Consider the following 22,540-nt stretch of genomic DNA (forward strand, 5'->3'; position numbering starts at 1 on the left):
CAGGAACGGACTAGATGTTTTCATAATGCATTAAAGCTCAGTCTTCCACGCTCAGTATTTTGAAAACATGCTTCTTTTTCTAAAAATTGAAGGATTTTTTTTACGGATAACTAAATGCAGGTCAATTAGGATGTAAAAATTCAGTAAAACTTACAGTACATCCACAAAGTATTGCATTTTCACTTAGTATTTAGGCTACTAATTTAAACAATCTAAATCTACTCTGTATCATAATGACAAAGTCAAAGTAACAGTAGTAAATAAACATTTGTAAGTGTAATAAGAAGAGACTAACATTTCACATGAACAGTGAGACAAGTATTAATGTGATTTTTGGCCAATTTATCTTTGCGAGGCGCTTGTATACTTTCATGGAAGCCTACAAGCTGAGTCAATGTTTTAGACGGGTTGTGTGAAAGCTAGCATTCAACTTGTAGTATTCTATATTCTATAATCCCAGACTCAAATGTTAGGACGGTGTTATGCTTTATATTAGGTTTATTTACCTGCACAGACAGCGCTAAGCACCTACACTCAGGCTGAAACCATCCAACATTGGTTTGTAGTTCACATTAAAAGGGGGAGACTTTTTACACTGCAGGGTATGATACTCACCGTATTTTTCGGACTATAAGGCGCTCTTAAAATCCTTTCATGTGCCTTGTGTTTGTATTAATTGTAGTTGTGCTTACTGATGGTTCTAACATGGCAGTCACATGTAAGAAATAAGTGTGGACTGCAGGTTGACGCTTGTTTAGTGAATGACGCCAACAAATACTGGTAAGCAAGCAAGACCAAAACTGTGATGTTTAATTTGAGATTATAGAACAGTACATACGGCACTTAAGAAACTGACAAAATGTTTTAGTACGACTTTGGGAAGCTATTTAGCCACACCGCTTAATGGAACGTGGTGCATTAAGGCTAGCATAGTCAGACCTACTGTGCTTCAACATACATTATGGTGTGTGTATAAGGATCCCAAAACGGCACCTATTAAAATACAGTGTCTCCCATTTTGTTTTGACCCATTATACAAAAACAACTTTTCTTACCCATTTGTAGGTGCTGATGTGTATTTGGGATCTGCATAAGTCCCGAAAATGTGTCTGCGTCCGCCATTGCAGTCCGCCCTGTAGTCAATAAGCTCCTTTTTCTGTATCCTCTTGTTGTGGGGCATTAATCCTCCACTGTTGCCATTTCTAATAGTGTATAGTTCTAACATATTTGTCAGTAAACTCGCTATGGAAACGCTCAAAAATACAACAAAGATGACGGGAAGAAGACAGTGTCGAAGTGGCGCCACGTAAATAAGACCGTCCACCAAATTGCACATTCTGAAAAGACGACCAGAAAGCGGCTGGAAGATGATCTGTAAAACATAATCTATGCAACATTTTGGCCAAAGAAGCACAATTTATGTTATGTAAACCACAATGAAGTGTTTTAAATGTAAAAAAAAAAAAAAACATATATGACCCTTTTAATGTGCCTTATAATCCGGTGCGCCTTGTGAAGGAAAATAGACCCGAATAGACCCGATAATCGACACTTTGGCTTATAGTCCGAAAAAAACAGGAACTCAAATCTGTGTACCGTATTTTTCGGAGTATAAATCGCTCCGGAGTATAAATCACACCGGCCAAAAATGCATAATAAAGAAGGAAAAAAACATATACAGGTAAAAGCCAGTAAATTAGAATATTTTGAAAAACTTGATTTATTTCAGTAATTGCATTCAAAAGGTGTAACTTGTACATTATATTTATTCATTGCACACAGACTGATGCATTCAAATGTTTATTTCATTTAATTTTGATGATTTGAAGTGGCAACAAATGAAAATCCAAAATTCCGTGTGTCACAAAATTAGAATATTACTTAAGGCTAATACAAAAAAGGGATTTTTAGAAATGTTGGCCAACTGAAAAGTATGAAAATGAAAAATATGAGCATGTACAATACTCAATACTTGGTCGGAGCTCCTTTTGCCTCAATTACTGCGTTAATGCGGCGTGGCATGGAGTCGATGAGTTTCTGGCACTGCTCAGGTGTTATGAGAGCCCAGGTTGCTCTGATAGTGGCCTTCAACTCTTCTGCGTTTTTGGGTCTGGCATTCTGCATCTTCCTTTTCACAATACCCCACAGATTTTCTATGGGGCTAAGGTCAGGGGAGTAGGCGGGCCAATTTAGAACAGAAATACCATGGTCCGTAAACCAGGCACGGGTAGATTATGCGCTGTGTGCAGGCGCCAAGTCCTGTTGGAACTTGAAATCTCCATCTCCATAGAGCAGGTCAGCAGCAGGAAGCATGAAGTGCTCTAAAACTTGCTGGTAGACGGCTGCGTTGACCCTGGATCTCAGGAAACAGAGTGGACCGACACCAGCAGATGACATGGCACCCCAAACCATCACTGATGGTGGAAACTTTACACTAGACTTCAGGCAACGTGGATCCTGTGCCTCTCCTGTCTTCCTCCAGACTCTGGGACCTCGATTTCCAAAGGAAATGCAAAATTTGCATGGTTGGGTGATGGTTTGGTGTGCCATGTCATCTGCTGGTGTCGGTCCACTCTGTTTCCTGAGATCCAGGGTCAACGCAGCCGTCTACCAGCAAGTTTTAGAGCACTTCATGCTTCCTGCTGCTGACCTGCTCTATGGAGATGGAGATTTCAAGTTCCAACAGGACTTGGCGCCTGCACACAGCGCAAAATCTACCCGTGCCTGGTTTAAGGACCATGGTATTTCTGTTCTAAATTGGCCCGCCAACTCCCCTGACCTTAGCCCCATAGAAAATCTGTGGGGTATTGTGAAAAGGAAGATGCAGAATGCCAGACCCAAAAACGCAGAAGAGTTGAAGGCCACTATCAGAGCAACCTGGGCTCTCATAACACCTGAGCAGTGCCAGAAACTCATCGACTCCATGCCATGCCGCATTAACGCAGTAATTGAGGCAAAAGGAGCTCCAACCAAGTATTGAGTATTGTACATGCTCATATTTTTCATTTTCATACTTTTCAGTTGGCCAACATTTCTAAAAATCCCTTTTTTGTATTAGCCTTAAGTAATATTCTAATTTTGTGACACACGGAATTTTGGATTTTCATTTGTTGCCACTTCAAATCATCAAAATTAAATGAAATAAACATTTGAATGCATCAGTCTGTGTGCAATGAATAAATATAATGTACAAGTTACACCTTTTGAATGCAATTACAGAAATAAATCAAGTTTTTCAAAATATTCTAATTTACTGGCTTTTACCTGTATAAGTCACATTTTTTGGGGAAATGTATTTGATAAAACCCAACACCAAGAATAGACATTTGAAAGGCAATTTAAAATAAATAAGGAATAGTGAACAACAGGCTGAATAAGTGTACGTTATATGAGGCATAAATAACCAACTGAGAACGTGCCTGGTATGTTAACGTAACATATTATGGTAAGAGTCATTCAAATAACTATAACATATAGAACATGCTATGCGTTTACCAAACAATCTGTCACTCCTAATCGCTAAATCCCATGAAATCTTGTACGTCTAGTCTCTTACGTGAATGAGCTAAATAATATTATTTGATATTTTATGGTAATGTGTTAATAATTTCACACATAATTCGCTCCTGTGTATAAGTTGCACCCCCGGCCAAACTATGAAAAAAACTGCGACTTATAGTCCGAAAAATACGGTAAGTCACACTTAGGGTTGTACGGTATACCGCTACTAAAAAGTACTAATAAATTAAAAACAGTACAATACTGCCTCTTAAAAATACCAGTACTTTTGTGCCTCTGCTGGTTCTACCAGCAGAGGAACATGTTAGGCAACGCACAAGCACGGAGTACTTACAAGCAGAAACAGTGTCTAAACATAAAGGAGAGAATGGCCACATTTTGGATTAAAAACTAACGATAAAAGTGAAGTGCCGCTCAGCAAGAGGTGCTCTAATACTTTGCTAGCTCGCTAGCGGCTAACATCCAACCGCAATCAATAGTGTTTTAGCTACTTCTAAATCACTAATCCTCGCCTCCATGGCGACAAATAAAATATGTTTCTTACAAGTATCATCCCTGCAGGAGGAGGAATAGCTAAACATGCTTCACTACACACCATAGGAGGATACAAAAGCTAACCGCTAAGAGCAAGCTAGCGCTTCTGAATGTAAACAAATGCCATGGGAGGATCTACACTGATATCGACTGTAATGATATCAAGTACAAGGCCCGTATAAAGTTTATACTATAATGATTACATAAATATTTTTTATTATCACACAATCTTTTGTCATTTTTTTATTGTTTATAAACACAGGAAATACGTCCCTGGACACCGGGGAACTTTAATTATGACCAATTGCACCAACGTATGCAGTAACATATTGTGTCATTTCCGATTGTATTCCATCCATCCATCCATTTTCTACCGCTTGTCCCTTTCAGGGTTGCGGGAGGTGCTGGAGCCTATCTCTGTCAAAATTATGAGGGCCAAGCGGCAGACAATGGATTGGACTTTACTGGTAATATCTGCTTAATTTTTGTTAAAACGTACTAAGCACTTATTCTTCTGTTTGGATATTTTACATACATTTTGGATGATACTACACATTTGTGTATGTATCCAATATTAAGTAGTTATAGGGTCATACTTAGTCTTACAATGTCCACAGATGTATTTCCTGAGTTTATGAACAATAGCAAAAATAACAAAAGTTTTTGTGATACTAAAAAATATCAATGTAAACATTGTAGTATCGACTATATACGACGGTTGTACTTGGTATCACTACAGTCGATATTTGTATAAACCCACCTATTTGTTTACATCCAGGAGCGCTAGCTTACTGTTAGCTATTGTATCTTCCTACGCTGTGTAGTGAAGGCATGTTAAGCTTTTCCTCGTCCTCCAGGAATGATACTTGCAAAAAATTTAGCTTGTCGCCAGATTTAAAAGTAGCTAGCACACGATAGCAAGGACTCACTTTTATCGTTAATTTTAAAGTCAAAATAAGTACAGTACATTCTACTTCTTCTGCCTCCCTCACATGCGCATGTATCGGCTCATATTACCAACAAAGTCACCAGGGCACCCATCCATCCATCCATTTTCTACCGCTTATTCCCTTTGGGGTCGCGGGGGGCGCTGGAGCCTATCTCAGCTACAATCGGGCGGAAGGCGGGGTACACCCTGGACAAGTCGCCACCTCATCGCAGGGCCAACACAGATAGACAGACAACATTCACACTCACATCCACACACTAGGGCCAATTTTAGTGTTGCCAATCAACTTATCCCCATGAATCAAAAAAGTTTTTTGTTTTTTTTCTCTGAAAACATCATAGGACTTTTTTTTTTTTTTTACTTTATTAGCACCGCGGTATTTTATTAGTGCCGATATACCGTACAACACTAGTTATAAGTAGAGATGTCCGATAATGGCTTTTTTGCCGATATCCCGATATTGTCCAACTCTTAATAACCGATACCAATACCAACAGATACCGATGTATACAGTCGTGGAATTAACACATTATTATGCCTATATTTGTTCTGATGCCCCGCGGGATGCATTAAACAATGTAACAAGGTTTTCCAAAATAAATCAACTCAAGTTATGGAAAAAAATGCCAACATGGCACTGCCATATTTATTATTGAAGTCACAAAGTGCATTTTTTTTTTTTTTAACATGCCTCAAAACAATAACAGTGCAATACTTTTTCAAAACATGGTCACTACTGCCTAGTTCCTCATGTTATATTCTTATTTTACTGTTATATTTTTATTCTCATTGTTGCTTTTTATTTTTATTCTTATTGTAATATTTTTCTATTCTGTTTCCATTTATACCCCCATTATTTACTTTTTACTTTTTAAATTGAATCTCAATTCTGTACACTGCTGCTGGAATTTTAATTTTCCTGAGGGAACTCTCCTGAAGGAATCAATAAAGTACTATCTATCTACCCAACAGCAGCTTGGAATTTGGGACATACTCTCCCTGAGAGAGACTATGAGAGGTTGAGGTGGGCAGGGTTGAGGTGGGGTGGGTAGGGGTTAGCGGGGGGGTTTATATTGTAGCGTCCCGGAAGAGTTAGTACTACAAGGGATTCTGGGTATTTGTTCTGTTGTGTTTATGTTGTGTTACGGTGCAGATGTTCTCCCGAAATGTGTTTGTCATTCTTGTTTGGTGTGGGTTCACAGTGTGGTGCATATTTGTAACAGTGTTAAAGTTGTTTATACGGCCACCCTCAGTGTGACCTGTATGGCTGTTGAACAAGTATGTCTTGCATCAATTCGTAATGAGTAAAGCCGGTAGATATTATGTGACTGGGATGGCATGCACGTAAAGGAAGTGCCTTAAGGTTTATTGTCTCTCTGTACCTCTCCCTACGTCCGTGTACACAGCGGCGTTTAAAAACGTCATACATTTTACTTTTAAAAACCGATAGCGATAATAACGAAACCGATACCGATAATTTCCGATATTACATTTTAAACCATTTATCGGCCGATATTATCGGCAGCTCGATATTATCGGACATCCCTAGTTATAAGCAATCATTTTTGGGGGAATTTTGTCTAGAATCAGTTTGAGCCAATTTCAATGTACTCATGAACTGCATTGCACCTGAGCAATGTTGTCTCATGTACACTCATTTTCATGAACCTCCATCTCTCAGATTGTGTCCGCCATTTACCCTTTGCCATCTTTTTGCTTCCGTATACAGTTCAGTTTGCGAGTGAAGAGCTCTCTTTGCTGAGGCGGTGTCATCAATTGTAAGCCCCCGTTTGACTGATTGGCCTTGCAGAGTGTGGAAAGCCCAACAGAGGACTGAGAGTCGGAAGAGCAATTTGTCACTTCAAAGACAGGGTGATGCTGTGGGAGGATGGGCTGCGTCTGAGCTCATGGAAAGTCTTCTAACTCACAGGAAAGAAAACAAATGACCACGGTCTGCATTAAGCCAGATCTGCAAAGACACCAAAAGGATGGCATATTCTGATTACAGAGGTGGGAGCATGAGAGGCAGCTTGTTTGCAGAGAGAGAACATTGTCTTCAAGCTGGCATTCGTCACAATTAAGTTTGAGCATGCTAAAAACGATTGCCCAACAGGGAGATTACAGTTTAAAATTCAGAGTTCAAACTGCTTTTTTCCCCCAACAACACACAGCTATTATTGTCTAAAGCTGGTAACACAAGGGAGTACCAGGAAAACTATGACGTGCCTAAAGTCAAGCATGGTGATGGCATAAGTGCTGCCGGCAATGGGGAGCTGCGGTTCTTTGAGGATATTTCAACACAAACTGACATTCTGAAGCAGAGCATGATCTCCTTCCTTTAGAACACATGTGTCAAACGCACCTTCATTTTATTTGGCCCTAGAAAGCCTGGAAATAATATGTATCAATAGAGTACTGTAATTTTTCTTACTAAATGTATTATTTCTTTCTATTTTGGGAAAAATAAAATATATGTACTCCTAATCACAAATTATGTTAACTTATATATTGTTTAATTGTGCAAAAATATATTCAATAGAAATTAATACTAATAATAATGATTACAAAGCAAGTTATCCATCAAATTGTGAAATGTAAAAGTAGCAATAGATTTCATGGTAAAATAGTGAAATTTACTGAGGTTTTTACAACATTTTTCTCTAAATGAATAAAACAGTACTTTTTTTACTGTAATAAACGGTAGTGCCATTTGGCATTTACAGTATTACACCAAAAATTCTACAGTTGTTGATTTGCGGTATAAAAAACTCAGCTCAGGTGCCACAATTTTACTGTAAAATTGCAATTTTTTTTTTCCAGTAAAATTCTGGCAACTGAGCTGCCTTTTTTTTTTACCATCAAAACAGCAGTACTGTTCTTCCATTTACAGTAATACACGATACACTCAATTTTGAGGTGAAATTATTGCAACTTACCATATGTTTTTTTACATTTTAGTTTTTAAAGAGTCTGCTAATAAAATGCATTAAAAAATTGTGTAATAGTATTCACTATTAGACGCGGCCCTCTGGGGCCAAACATAACTGCGATGTGGCCCTCAGTGAAAACGACTTTCACATCTCTGCTTTAGAAAGTAGATGGCATGGCAGTTTTCCAATGTGATGGAGTAGCCAAGTAGCGTACTTCGGTCTGTCTCCAGACCTGAACCCAATTGAGCACCTGTGAGACATCCTCATGTAGAAGGTGGAGTGGAAGGTGAAGAACATCCACCACCTTCGGCCTGCCATCATGTCCCAATTTGATATTGATATCGGTCTGATATCAACAAAAAAACAAGTATGTGGTTTGGGATGTCCCGATCCGATATTTGGATCGGATCGGCCGCCGATATTTGCAAAAAAATGCGTATCGGCAAGGCATGGGAAAATGCCGATCCAGATCCAGTTTAAAAAAAAAACTTCGGTCCGTGTTTTCCAACGCACCGATTTAAATAATACATTCCACTTTTCTGCTGCTCCCTAATTTCCGTTCTGCATTTTCCAGCACACCTTCAACACATCCACAGGTCTGTGGATTCTCACGCAGTTGCTTTTAGCTGCTGGCATTACACGACAGGCTCTTCTCACTCTTTCCTGTGTCTCCCTCTCACAGACAGACAAGCGCACCTTCTTACACACGTCACATACTGTCACGTCATACGTCACATACGTATACGCCCTCTCCCAGCAGAGAGGTAGCAGCATGGCTAACGTTAGCTGTGATGCTAGCGCAGCTGTGCGAGCAACCTTCCCTTTAAGGTGCGCGCCTGTGCAATTGCGCACTGCTCACGTGTCCTCTGCACACGGCAAATCTATGCCACGCACAAAATCAAATTAAAAAATAAGCGCATAACAATTTTCGACACACGGACACGACAGAGAAAACAGTTTTCGTCATCATTGTTCAAATATTGTAACGTCTGTCGAGACGCTTATCTCCGTTCGGTGCCACACGTCCACACCATCAAAATGCCGAGGCAAACATTTCCAGATCAACACCGTATGAAAAAAATAGTGATTTTTTTAGTTGTGATTTCCTTCTCTGCATGAAAGTTTAAAAGTAGCATATATTAATGCAGTATGAAGAAGAATGTTTTAATGTAGACACATAGAATCATCATACCGCTGTGATTATATGCATCAAGTGTTAATTCAAGGCTAAGGCAAAATATCCACATATATATCGTGTATCGCAATATGGCCTTAAAATATCGCAATATTAAAAAAAGGCCATATCGCCCAGCCCTAGTTCAATGATGCCATTTTTGTTTGTCATGTATAATTTTGTCTATTTTGTGTTTATCCTTGAATAAACAGGTCAGTTTCTTGTTACCAACCATTGTGTATTATTCAAACTCCCCTAATTCAGCTGGCTAGTTGTTATCAAGAGTACTAAAACCATTTTCAACATGATTCTGACAACTAAGTAGGCTAAATAACTTTAAACTTTAATACATGCTCAGATAGGCCAGTATCGGTATCGGATCGGAAGTGCAAAAACAATATCGGTATCGGATCGGAAGTGCAAAAACCTGGATCGGGACATCCCTAATGTGGTTTGACAGTATCGGCGAGCATCTAAAATCTCCGATATAAATCTTCCGATACAAGCGATCTTGCAGCAAGTTTACTTGTGCAACGCTTAACAGCCAGTTGACATCTAAATGTCCTCCTATACGTGGGTTGCAATCACGTGACCTAGAGGCACATCCGGGTACTTCCGGGTTTCAGGCAAACGTTTATTTACCTAAATGCAGATTTAGGCGTATTTTGAAAGGTTTAGAGGCAACGATACAAGCAATCATGAAAACAAATATTTTAAATGGGATGGAGTGGTTTCTTACACTCTTAAGACAACTTTTTTTTAATTTTTTTTAAACTTAAACCATTTAACATGTGAATATATATATAAACATTTGGCTCTAAAATGTTATTTTTTAATAAACATGTTTACTTGACCCACTTCCTGGGAAACTTATTAAGGAGCTTTTTGTATTATTAGGTACATCAGCAACAGCGAGTAGTCAGCGAGCAGTCACTCATGGCGAACCGGAACCGGAAGTCCGCTAACTTTTTGGAACTCAACGCCAAGAAAACGGAAATGCTGATTATCGGTCCTGCTGGACACCGACATCTATTTAATAATACCACCTTAACATTTAACAACCAAACAATTACACAAGGCGACTCAGTAAAGAATCTGGGTACTATCTTCGAACCAACTCTCTCGTTTGTGTCACACATCAAGAGTGTTACTAAAACGGCCTTCTTTCATCTCCGTAATATCGCTAAAATGTGTTCTATTTTGTCCACTAGCGACGCTGAGATCATTATTCATGCGTTCGTCTCGATTACTGTAACGTATTATTTTCTGGTCTCCCTATGTCTAGTATTAAAAGATTACAGTTGGTACAAAATGCGGCTGCTAGACTTTTGACAAGAAGAAGAAAGTTTGATCATATTATGCCTATACTGGCTCACCTGCACTGGCTTCCTGTGCACTTAAGATGTGACTTTAAGGTTTTACTACTTACGTATAAAATACTACACGGTCAAGCTCCATCCTATCTTGCCGATTGTATTGTACCATATGTCCCGGCAAGAAATCTGCGTTCAAAGAACTCTGGCTTATTAGTGATTCCCAGAGCCCAAAAAAAGTCTGCGGGCTGTAGAGCGTTTTCTATACGGGCTCCAGTACTATGGAATGCCCTCCCGGTAACAGTTAGAGATGCTACCTCAGTAGAAGCATTTAAGTCCCATCTTAAAACTCATTTGTATACTCTAGCCTTTAAATAGACCCCCTTTTTAGACCAGTTGATCTGCCGTTTCTTTTCGTTTCTCCTCTGCCCCCCTCTCTCTTGTGGAGGGGGGGCACAGGTTCGGTGGCCATGGATGAAGTGCTGGCTGTCCAGAGTTGGGACCCGGGTTGGACCGCTCGCCTGTGCATCGGTTGGGGACATCTCTGCGCTGCTGACCCGTCTCCGCTCGAGATGGTCTCCTGCTCGCCCCACTATGGACTGGACTCTCACTATTATGTTAGATCTACTATGGACTGGACTTTCACAATATTATGTCAGACCCACTCGACGTCCATTGCATCCGGTCTCCCCTAGAGGGGGGGTCACCTACATGTGCGGCCCTCTCCATTGGGGTTGTCAGTTTTTCCTTGCCCTTATGTGGGCTCTGTACCGCGGATGTCGTTGTGGCTTGTGCAGCCCTTTGTGATTTAGGGCTATATAAATAAACATTGATTGATTGATTTATTGATATATAAAATGTTTTTCATCATCACCAAGAGGTTATCGCTACCTCACTTCACTTGCCACTAACAATATTTAAAGAAGAAAAGATAGGAGGCACATCATGTCTTTATATCTGGAGGGGTCTACAAATTGAACATTAATCCGTGAAAGACAAAGTTGGACTTATTCGTGCATCGCTAAGTAACGTATTTGGATGACACGAGTGCCGTGCTGCTGTGATCATGACTCTAATGAGAAAAATGATAAGTTTGTTTACAGTTGATTTCCTGCTACAAATAGTCTCATCTACAATTCATGTCTGCAGTTGTTTTTATGATGTGACGTTCATATTTAGTGTCATTATTTAGCTATAAATGTCCCTGTTGTTTAGCATGAATTTTTGATAGCGATATCAAGATTCAGTATTTACTGTTGAGCCTATGAGAGATTTATTAATCTAGATCAGGGGTGTCAAACTCAAATACAGAGTGGGCCAAAATTTAAAACTGAACAAAGCCGCGGGCCAAGGTTGAACAAATTAACCTTTTTGATAGGGACCCAAACAAGTTTTGCATTGAATATTGAACAAGCAAGGCTTGTATAACTTTATAGTGACATGCAAAATCGAGTTTCAAATAATAATAATTAAAAAATATCAATGGCATATCAAATACAATTTAACTTTTCTATTTGCAGCCTTCTAAGGTAGATATCAACATTAACTTTTTCCACAGGCTAATAAATTAGAAAATAAAATAACAATGAATAAACCAATGATTCAGGACATTAAACTGCTCAGTTTGCAACACACTGATCTAATCTGATGTGCCCAAGCCAGATACCTGCCATCTTTTCTTGGATGCTAGTTCATTAATGTCGGGGCTCAGGCTTTGAGCTGAGGCATCTTTCATTATCAAACAAAGTTGTTCATCAGTCATTATATCTCGTCCACCCGGACCACAGTCTTGGGGGCGTGCTTTAAAGGCACTGCGTTTATCGTCCTCCACGAGCTGTCGTCACGTCTGCTTTTCATCCATTCTAACAACGTGCCAGCCTGATCACAAAATATGTGCGACTTCAGCACGCACACACACGTGAATGCAAACGCATACTTGGCCAACAGCGATACAGGTCACACTGACGGTGACCGTATAAACAACTTTAACACTGTTAGAAATATGCACCACACTGTGAATCCACACCAAACAAGAATGACAAACACATTTCGGGAGAACATCCGCACCGTAACACAACATAAACACAACAAAACAAATACCCAGAATCCCATGCAGCCCTAATTCTTTCGGGCTGCAATATACACCCCCGCTACCAACAACACCCCCAAATTTGGCCCGCGGGCCAGAGTTTGATACCCATGATCGAGATCAAGACTATTAAGGGTATTTTCTTGATGCTAACAAATATCACCAAAGACGCTATAATGTGGTCATCGGTATCAAATAAAGCACTTAGCTTTTCTGAACAACAACAACAACAACTAAGCTTTTAGTTTATGTTATGAAAATAGATAAAAGTAGGGTGGATTGGACCAACAATCACAATATTTATTACTAGGACTTAATATGATGTTAGTTTATTTACACAACCAGGTCTACGTAGTTATATTTAGGCATATAGCAACCAAAAAATAAACACAAATAAACTAATTTGTTCTCTTGTCCTTTCTTTACGTTTAGTTCTGCTCTCAAACAGTAGAGAATAAACTTGACTGCACCACAGAAAGTTTCTCAAACAAATCAAATGTTCAAACAAACATTTTACAAGGTGATCACTGCAGACACAAGCATGGTCCGATTGTATTCCACAAGATGATGAATGGGATATTTTTAAGAGCCATATTCTTCGACGCACTTTAGTTTTATCACTGACTTTATTACCTTAATGAACCACTTCTTTCGGGACTCTATGAAAGCTCTTTCCCATCTCGCTATTAGAACGACTGGAACACCCAAGAACAGAACAGTAATACGGCATTTTCTGCTCAAACTCTACACTCACTTTCACTTGTTTTAATGCTACGTTCAAGCTGCTTGACCATCGTGTCAATTAAGCCACGAAGAAGAAAATCGGGTATGACGTCATGTGCAACCCAGCTATAGGCATTCAAGGTCTTTTCTTGTATTTTAGTGACATCATTTACAAAAGGTAAACATGGCAGGTACAAAGTCTCCAAGGCAGAAGCATATTAGACTTAATGGGGAACTGCACTTTTTTTATGGCTGAAAACTATCACGATATAAGTGTTTTATATCGGTCGATATCAATATGGCCTATCAAAAAGAAGGACCAGGAGAAAAATATATTGAATGTAAACATTTTTATTTAAAAAAAAAAAAAAAGGTAACCTTCCTCTGATTATGATTCCCTCAGCTATCTAAACAGAAATGGAAAAAAATGTCACCACAACCATTCATTGTAAACAAAATTATAACATCTCATTGAACACTAAACAATAACCTCTTGAAATTAAGGTGCACATGTAAGGAATATGTAAGACTTGTAAGAAATGTATATATTCGTATATATATTCGTATATATGTTATATTTTATATCGCTATATTTAGTCTATTTATACCTGCATTGTCCTTTCCATCCTTACACTTTCCATCATTGTAACTGAGCTACTGTGTTGAACAATTTCCCTTGTGGATCATTAAAGTTTGTCTAAGTCTAAGTCTAAGTCTAATTGCTAAATAAAGTGTAACAAAATAGTGCAAAGTGTGAAAATGTAAACCGAGAAACCTGAAAAAAACTATTCTTAAGCAGGTTTAGTGCCAGGAATTTATGACTGTGCTCAAGGGTGGGTGATAGTGATGGGGACAAACGCTCTGCACAATTCACAGATCACATTGGTCTGACTAGGCTCCGTTTTAAAAAATGCAAAAAACTGCCAACTGTCGAGATGACCTTTACTGTTATATCCACAATTTATTTGCTCTCTGCAGCACTCATTTTTAGTTTCTCTTCTTACTCCATGCAAAGAAACAAGAGACAAGATGGCACAGCCAAAAACTTGATAGTTGATTGGCGGTCACTAGTTACAAGAGTGCGCATGCCTTTGTTCATGCAACCAATCTTGCTTTGCAACTATCGGTTTCTTCCAACGAAGAAGAAAAAAAATAAAAATGTAATGTTTTATCGAACGTATTTTTTTTTTATATATCAATTTAAGTTAAAGTTAACCTGACTCTTGCCAGATCCTTGTAGTTCGCTGAGCTCCACACAAGGATCTGGGACTTCTCAATAGGAGATGTATTTCAGAATGCGGGGCCTTGTAAAAAAGTCATTGTATGTGATTGGATCAACCACTTGTCCGTTATCTAGAATGACGTGCTACTTCAATCGCTCACATCGAAATCAACCCGTGACGCTGATGAGAGCGACGCTGGAAAATCCAAATCAGAACAGCCGACATATTGGATAACAACAGAGCGAAAAGTTAGAGAACTTTTACTGAAACAACGCAGCAATGTCAGTAGATGATCGATGTCGCAAAACAGTTGCAATAGCAGAATCAATGTCAGCACACGACTCCTCGCTGCGTGCCGCCATTGTTGATTGAATCAAAACAGTCGTTTCGGCGCTACTTGACATCTATGAAATCCCGCCCAGATCCTTGTGTGGAGCTCAGCGAACTACAAGGATCTGGTGAGAGTCAGGTTAAGTTAAAGTACCAATGATTTACATGTCTATCGTGATTTATATTTTGATATCGTTTTATCCCCCCCCCACCCTATTCACTTAAATTTATAGACAGCAAAAGTCCATTCCAGACAGTTAGTGTAGGTTAGTGTTTTTCATACCTACTATTGAGTCATTTTACCTGTTTAAGCCTTTCCTAACATTCCACACTACAAAATAATACAAGAATGTATGATTTGTGCTGATCAACATAGGTATCAGCCAATCTAAGAATTGGTATCGGAAGTGAAAAAGCAGTTTTGGGACATCCCTACTAGTATTTTCCTCATTTACCAAGGGGATTTCATGTCATTTATTTTAAATACGGACAAATGAGGCGGAGAGCTGCATGTGGTTGTGTTTGACTGCAAGATGTTCCACTGAACATTCGCTTTACCTCTTTTAGCAGTGGTCTGATTCAGATATGATCTCAACTTGTTTCAAGGTCTCTGATGCAACTCCCACAGAGATATTTCAGACCAACGGACATGTGGTCCAAAATGCCTCATCTACCGACTAGGGATGTCCGACGCAAACGTATCAACCAGCGGCTGCTGACACTTTCCAAGTGCAACATGAGTGAAGGAGCGGTGCTCATTGCTAAATTACCGCTATTCCTCTTATCTCTGTGATGATACTTGAGGCATGTTTTAGGGAGGAGAGTGCAGAGGGGAAAAAATGTCAAAACACTTCAGCGTTTCACTTCAACACTGGCATTTATTTTGTAGTACACAGAAGCTTCAGGCGAATTATTTTGTATTTGATGATCACTATCTGATTGTTTGGATTTCAGATTGTTGTGTGTCTCTATGAGAATGATCCCTGCTGCTTTTTCAATTCAGTCTGCTGCTATGTTCGTGATGTGAGAGATCAAACCTCATTATTATGAGAATTAGACAGGAACCAGATTGCACCCGGAGGAGATGAAATACAGTCTTACCACTGATGTGACGGTCCTTTTTTTGTAATTGAGAAATTGTATTTCATAATAGGTTATTTTAGTGAATGGGTCTCCTATCTGATTGGCTTTATCTAAGCTTTTCTGCTCACAAAAAGAAACAAAATTGAATTTTCCACTGAAAACATCTTGAACTTGACTCAATGCTGACATGTCTTCAGAGTTTTACTTTGGCCTACGGAACTACAGTGTATTGTATTTTAAATACAACCCAAGACATTGTCAAACCAACCTTTACATAAAAGCATTTTTAACAACTAACTTCACACCTGTGTGCCTTTGTGTAGCTCAAACTTTTCTTGTTATATTCTTCTTGTGTCCTTGACGACACAACAATGTTCTTTTCAATCCATACCACTGCACACATACACTCTTTTGAATAACATAGTCGTGATCCACCTTCAACATTACCAACTAACAATGTTTACGGTAACTGAATTCCTAAATCAATGATAATTTTTTTTAGAATCAATTCCATAATTTAATTCTATTACATTATGGAATGCATTGAGCAAAGAAATAAAAAAATGTGACAGTATTATCATGGCTAAGAAAATGTTAAAAGAAAAAGTGTTCAAAGTCCAAAAGAAGAATCTTGATAAAAAATGTTGAACCTTATTAAAAAATGAGATTATTTTATTCATCTCATAATATCAACTAGGGCTGCACGATTAATTGGAATCGAATCGACATTGAGGTTTTAATTAATGCGGTAAACAACCGCAAGAGGCAAGTTTTTTTTCCTCCGCCGTCACCAGGATTTGAGTGACAGACATGTTGGCCAATGAGAATATTGAGCCTAGCGTTTGTTCGTCTTAGCTTCAAACAGGAGGAAAGACGTTTTACTTTGTGCATCGCTCTCAGCCCCAGAGCGCCTTTATGTAACTGTAGAATTAACTGAATGCAGTGAGTCATCTTTTCACTCATTCACAATCTTTGTCTCAGCAGAGACGCCAACACACTCACAGTACAGAGAGCCTAGTGACTCCCCAGAGAAAAGTGCCACAAAGTAACACGAAGTAGGAAGAAAAAAATAAGATGAAGCAAAATGTCCCATTGTGGGAATATTTCGGCTTTAAATCGCATGGGTGATATGAGCCTATCAACACAAACGATCCAGCGAAAATGCCATGATCACGTGGTAGCAATAAAAAAAAAGACTGGGGGAAAAAAATGCACTTTAATGGGGAACTGCACTCTGTTTGCCTATTGTTCACAATCATTATGAAAGACATGAAGACGGATGGAATTTTTTTTAATGCATTCTAAATAAGTCTGCTTACAGCGAAGTCATGGGGAGGTCCTCTATTCTGCCCAATAGTCCATTTGCAGTTCTCCATTTACAGTTCATGACTTGAATATTAACCAAGTACTAGTGATAGTTATTACAAGCGCTAACGCAAACAAACTATAGAGGCGCCGTGATTATGTGTGCCTATGTTTACATCGAGTGGTCTGCTGTTTCCTTGCTTCCTTGCTCCCTGTAAGTTTATTGTAGATCATAAATCATGCCTCTCACCTGGATAGTAGAAAGATTAGGACATATTCCAACAAGTGGGTACATTTTGACAGCCAATTTAGATTCGGGAATGGCGAAAACGACAAAAAGCGCGTATTTGGCCACCCACCCGTAGTCTTTGCGAGGATTATGAGTCATTCTTCATCTAAATGGAAATATATAAACATCCCAGCAGTCTGCATCCTAATGACAGCAGACCTTGTACAGTAAGTGATGTTTTATTATTTTTGTTGGCTCTTATGAAGTCTGCAGTGAGTCTTCAACGATGAAGAAGATAAAAAAAAGCAAAGGTGATGCGTTTGTTTAAAATAGGGCTGGGCCGATAATACAATATCAATATATATCGCAATAGACACAATCAATATCAATATAAAATGCATTTGATCAAATATTCGAGACAGACAGAGGTCGTAAGAAGCCAGAAATTATTAAGCGAGATTTGTTTCATAAAGCCTCTCACGCTTTGGGAATGCAGAAGACAGGAAAACAGGGAACAGGAAGGTAACAAACAATGACGTAACAGTATCAACTACACCTTTCCTGCTGTTCGGTCAATATTAAATGTTAATACAAATGTCCCCGTTACTACATTACATATATACTTACATCATGTAAATAAAACCTCAATGGAGGTGTTCAGATGTTTTTTCAAGGGCTTTATAGGCGCAATAGAGCGGTTATCGGCTTCATTGTAAGCGGACTTTGGATAACATTTATTGAATATTTAGAATGCATAAAAAAACTAAACAATTATTGTGAACGATAGGCAATATTCCCCAAAAAAGTGCAGTTACCCTTTAAGATGTTCAAAATTGATTAAGTTAACATTTTGCTTACAGAGATGATTCCATTTTATTTTTTGTTTGTTTATTTAGGATACTAAAAGGTTTTTTACCTTCCAATTACAGTACGATGGTCATTACAGTCATGAGAAATGAAGGTTTGTATAATTTTAAACTAATATTTGCATGAATAATATATATATATATATATATATATATATATATATATATATATATATATATATATATATATATATATATGTGAGTGTGAATGTTGTCTGTCTATCTGTGTTGGCCCTGCGATGAGGTGGCGACTTGTCCAGGGTGTACCCCGCCTTCCGCCCGATTGTAGCTGAGATAGGCTCCAGCGCCCCCGCGACCCCAAAGGGAATAAGCGGTAGAAAATGGATGGATGGATATATATATTTATTATGATTACATTATATTAGAAACACTGTATAGCTCTTATTGATTTATTTCGTTTAAAAGCATAATGTAGACAAAATCTCTGAGTCTGTCTGCATAAAGACAAATATTTTTTTAAGTAAATTATTGCATATTGTTTTAATGTGTGGCACATTCAGATAAGAATATGTTGATTGACAGTCAAAAAGTAACATTTCCCTTCAATTGTTATTTTCTCAGTTTTATGCATTTTTATGTATGAAATGCAAACATTGCAAATTGAATCGCTATTTGAGAGAAAAATAGCAACTATGTTTTTTTCTCAAAATTGTGCAGCCCTAATGTGAACCATAAACTACTTAACTATTTTTATGGTAACTTTATTTATTGTTTTTGTTTAGAAAATATTTACCATAGTCAATTTATTTACTCATTTATTCACTGTTGTTACACCTTGAGTACAAACAAATGTGTTAAAAACTGCTATGATATGAAAAGGGGTAGGATTACATAAGATGTGTTTACGCCTACTACTTTTCAGACATGTTGTAATGAGAAAATGGAAATGCTGTTATTGTTTTTGTCTCTCTGTCTAATCCCCCTCTTGTCCCCACAATTTCCCCCTCTGTCTTCTTTTTTTTCTCTTTCTATCCCCTCCTGCTCCGGCTCGACTGCACCAAATGATAATATAAATCAGGGGTCACCAACGCGGTGCCCGCGGGCACCAGGTCGCCTGTAAGGACCAGATGAGTAGCCCGCTGGCCTGTTCTAAAAATAGCTCAAATAACAGCACTTACCAGTGAGCTGCCTCTATTTTTTAAATCTTATTTATTTACTAGCAAGCTGGTCTCGCTTTGCTCGACATTTTTAATTCTAAGAGAGACAAAACTCAAATAGAATTTGAAAATCCAAGAAAATATTTTAAAGACTTGGTCTTCACTAACTGACAAAGAAACAGATAACAGATTTGGTGTCCAGTTCAAAGTGTGACATGATTTATTTAAACATTTGAGGGTTGACTTTTGAATTTTACATGAGTTATTATTTGTACAAACATGGTGCAAAGTAATTCATGATTTGTTAAAAAATGTTAGTGGCTAGCTAGTTAAAATGGGATATTGTGATTTCACAAGACTGTCTTAGAAGTGATCATTTGAAAATGTTCAATTTGAAAAATGTGCACTTAGAGAAAATATAAAAATAAAGTGTTGCATATTGATATTTATCTGTTTCTGTATATATTTATTGTGAGAAATTATTAAGATGATCAGTGTTTCCACAAAGATAAATATCATTAATAATAACATAGAGTTAAAGGTAAATTGAACAAATTAGCTATTTCTGGCAATTTATTTAAATGTGTATCCTACTGGTAGCCCTTCGCATTAATCAGTACCCAAGAAGTAGCTCTTGGTTTCAAAAAGGTATGATATAAATACATTTAATAAAGTCAAATACAAATAAGGCAACCCAAGAAGTATCCTACACTTCTCTTTTGTAAAGTAAATCTGAACAGCCGATATGGGCATCTACATCAAATATATGATTTGCCTGAGAAGCTGGACAGGACAAAAAAAAGAAAAAAGAAAAAAAAGAAAATTGAAATATTTAATGTACTGTATTGTAATTGTATGCATGCTCGAAATAAACTAACACCATAACCATGTGTGTAACAGGTACAAGATGTACTTGCCCACAATTACCTTTTTTATGAAAACTACTGAATTACAGTAGGATGGGACAGCAAATGAGATTCAAAATGTACCCAAAATAATTGTATGCCGTCGATTTGCAAAAAGGAAAAAGTCCAAACTAATGGTAACATTCAGTATCGCCACAGGCTGACAACATTAACATGTCACATGCATCCACTGTGAGCTAAGTAATCCAACATTATAAAAAAAAATAAAAAATTCATTATAAAAAGTACATAGTCAGTAGAGAAGGTCGACGCCATGAAAATGGCATCTAATATCACTTGAGGCGACTTCGAGAACAGTGTTTCTTAACCATAAGGCCTATTGTTAGGCCGAAAGTGCCCCCTAGAGGGCTGCCAAAATACTTATAATACACTTTTCCACCACTTGTGGCAGTAATGACAATATTAAACAAACAGAAGAAGTCTGGAGCTAAAGTCAGAGAAGTTAAGCGCAATAATTATGACTAAAATGGTAAGGCTGTATTTTCATTTGCAGTATAATTTTATTACTAATTTAAGTCATTTTAGCACAAAAAAATGGTATGTTTATATTTTTTCATTGGTTATTCATGAGTTCCTTTATGCAGTATATTTAGTAGGGGTGTGCGAAAAAATCGATTCGAATTCGAATCGCGATTCTCACCTTGTGCAATTCAGAATAAATTCTCAATTTTAAAAAATCGATTTTTTAAATTTATTTATTTAAAAAAAAATATATATATATATATATATATATATATATATATATATATATATATATATTTTTTTTTTTTTTTTTTTTTTTTTTTTTTTTTTTAATTCATCAATCCAACAAAACAATACACAGCAATACCATAACAATGCAATCCAATTCCAAAACCAAACCCAACTTAGCAACACTCAGAACTGCAATAAACAGAGCAATTGAGAGGAGACACAAACACGACACAGAACAAACCAAAAGTAGTGAAACAAAAATGAATATTATCAACAACAGTATCAATATTAGTTACAATTTCAACTTAGCAGTGATTAAAAATCCCTCATTGACATTATCATTAGACATTTATAAAAATAAAAAAAAACAACAATAGTGTCAGTGGCTTACACTTGCATCGCATCTCATAAGCTTGACAACACACTGTGTCCAATATTTTCACAAAGATAAAATAAGTCATATTTTTGGTTCATTTAATAGTTAAAACAAATGTACATTATTGCAATCAGTTGATAAAACATTGTCTTTTACAGTTATAAAAGCTTTTTACAAAAATCTACTACTCTGCTTACATGTCAGCAGACTGGGGTAGATCCTGCTGAAATACTATGTATTGAATGAATAGAGAATCGTTTTGAATCGGGAAAAAATCGTTTTTGAATCGAGAATCGTGTTGAATTGAAAAAATAAATAAAATCGATTTTGAATCGAATCGTGACCCTAAGAATCGATATTGAATCAAATCGTGGGACACAAAGATTCACAGCCCTAATATTTAGTTGGTACTTATTTGTCTAAACAGCCTGCATTTTATGTGTTGAATAAATAATGTTTGTGATCAACAAATGCTTTCATATAAAAAAAATATTGTAAGTATGTTCAATATAATTAATTGAAGAATAAGATTATTAATTCAGTGTTAATATTTGAGTGTGCCCCAGGCCCCTCTGTAGTGGACAAGTTGGCCCCCGAAATCAATAAGGTGAAGAACCCCTGGTCTAGAATGTGTTCTATACTAGAGCGACCATGGCCATCTTTGTTGTTTTTCATCATTCGCAGCATGCTACTCACCATGGTGCAGCTGCCTTCTGCATCGTAGTCCAGAAGGCCCAGTCTACACAGAGCTTTTTCGTTCCTCAGCCAGTATTCTGAAGAGTCCAACTCGCTGTTGCTGCACAGCACCTAAAACACAGATACACCACCTCAGCTACAGCACCACTTACACATTCACTTTCAACCGTCAGCCTCTGTATTTCCTCTTCAGGTTAACAGGATCAATCCACCCTTTTCCAGGACCTTCACGGCTCCACAGCTGCCAATCCATAACCTGTCAGCTCACCAGACAGTGGCTATTATACATGCAAAGGAATTGTCCTCTCCCAGGGGTGGACAATTTAATGACACCTTTAAGATGAAAACGGTGCTGCTGTGTTTGTCACACAGACAGATGAAAATGTTTTGTAAAAGACAATTGACTCCTCTGTTTTAATAAGCACCCCATTACATTGTCACTTTGCCTCGAAAGCTGCTAAAAT

The 22,540-nt window shown here is 37.8% G+C and overlaps 1 protein-coding gene across 3 annotated transcripts in view; it reads right to left on the bottom strand.

Annotated features, from left to right (window-relative positions):
* The window catches only part of sphkap (SPHK1 interactor, AKAP domain containing), a 194,659-nt gene that overhangs the window by 65,812 nt on the left and 106,307 nt on the right, over positions 1-22,540 (bottom strand). For all 3 annotated transcript variants that reach the window (XM_072911977.1, XM_061925659.2, XM_061925658.1), the window contains exon 3: positions 22,077-22,187. In XM_072911977.1, coding sequence (XP_072768078.1) covers positions 22,077-22,187 — 111 coding nt within the window. The remainder of the gene's footprint in view (positions 1-22,076; positions 22,188-22,540) is intronic.

Source organism: Nerophis lumbriciformis, linkage group LG30 (assembly GCF_033978685.3).
Source record: "Nerophis lumbriciformis linkage group LG30, RoL_Nlum_v2.1, whole genome shotgun sequence".
Taxonomy (NCBI): domain Eukaryota; kingdom Metazoa; phylum Chordata; class Actinopteri; order Syngnathiformes; family Syngnathidae; genus Nerophis; species Nerophis lumbriciformis.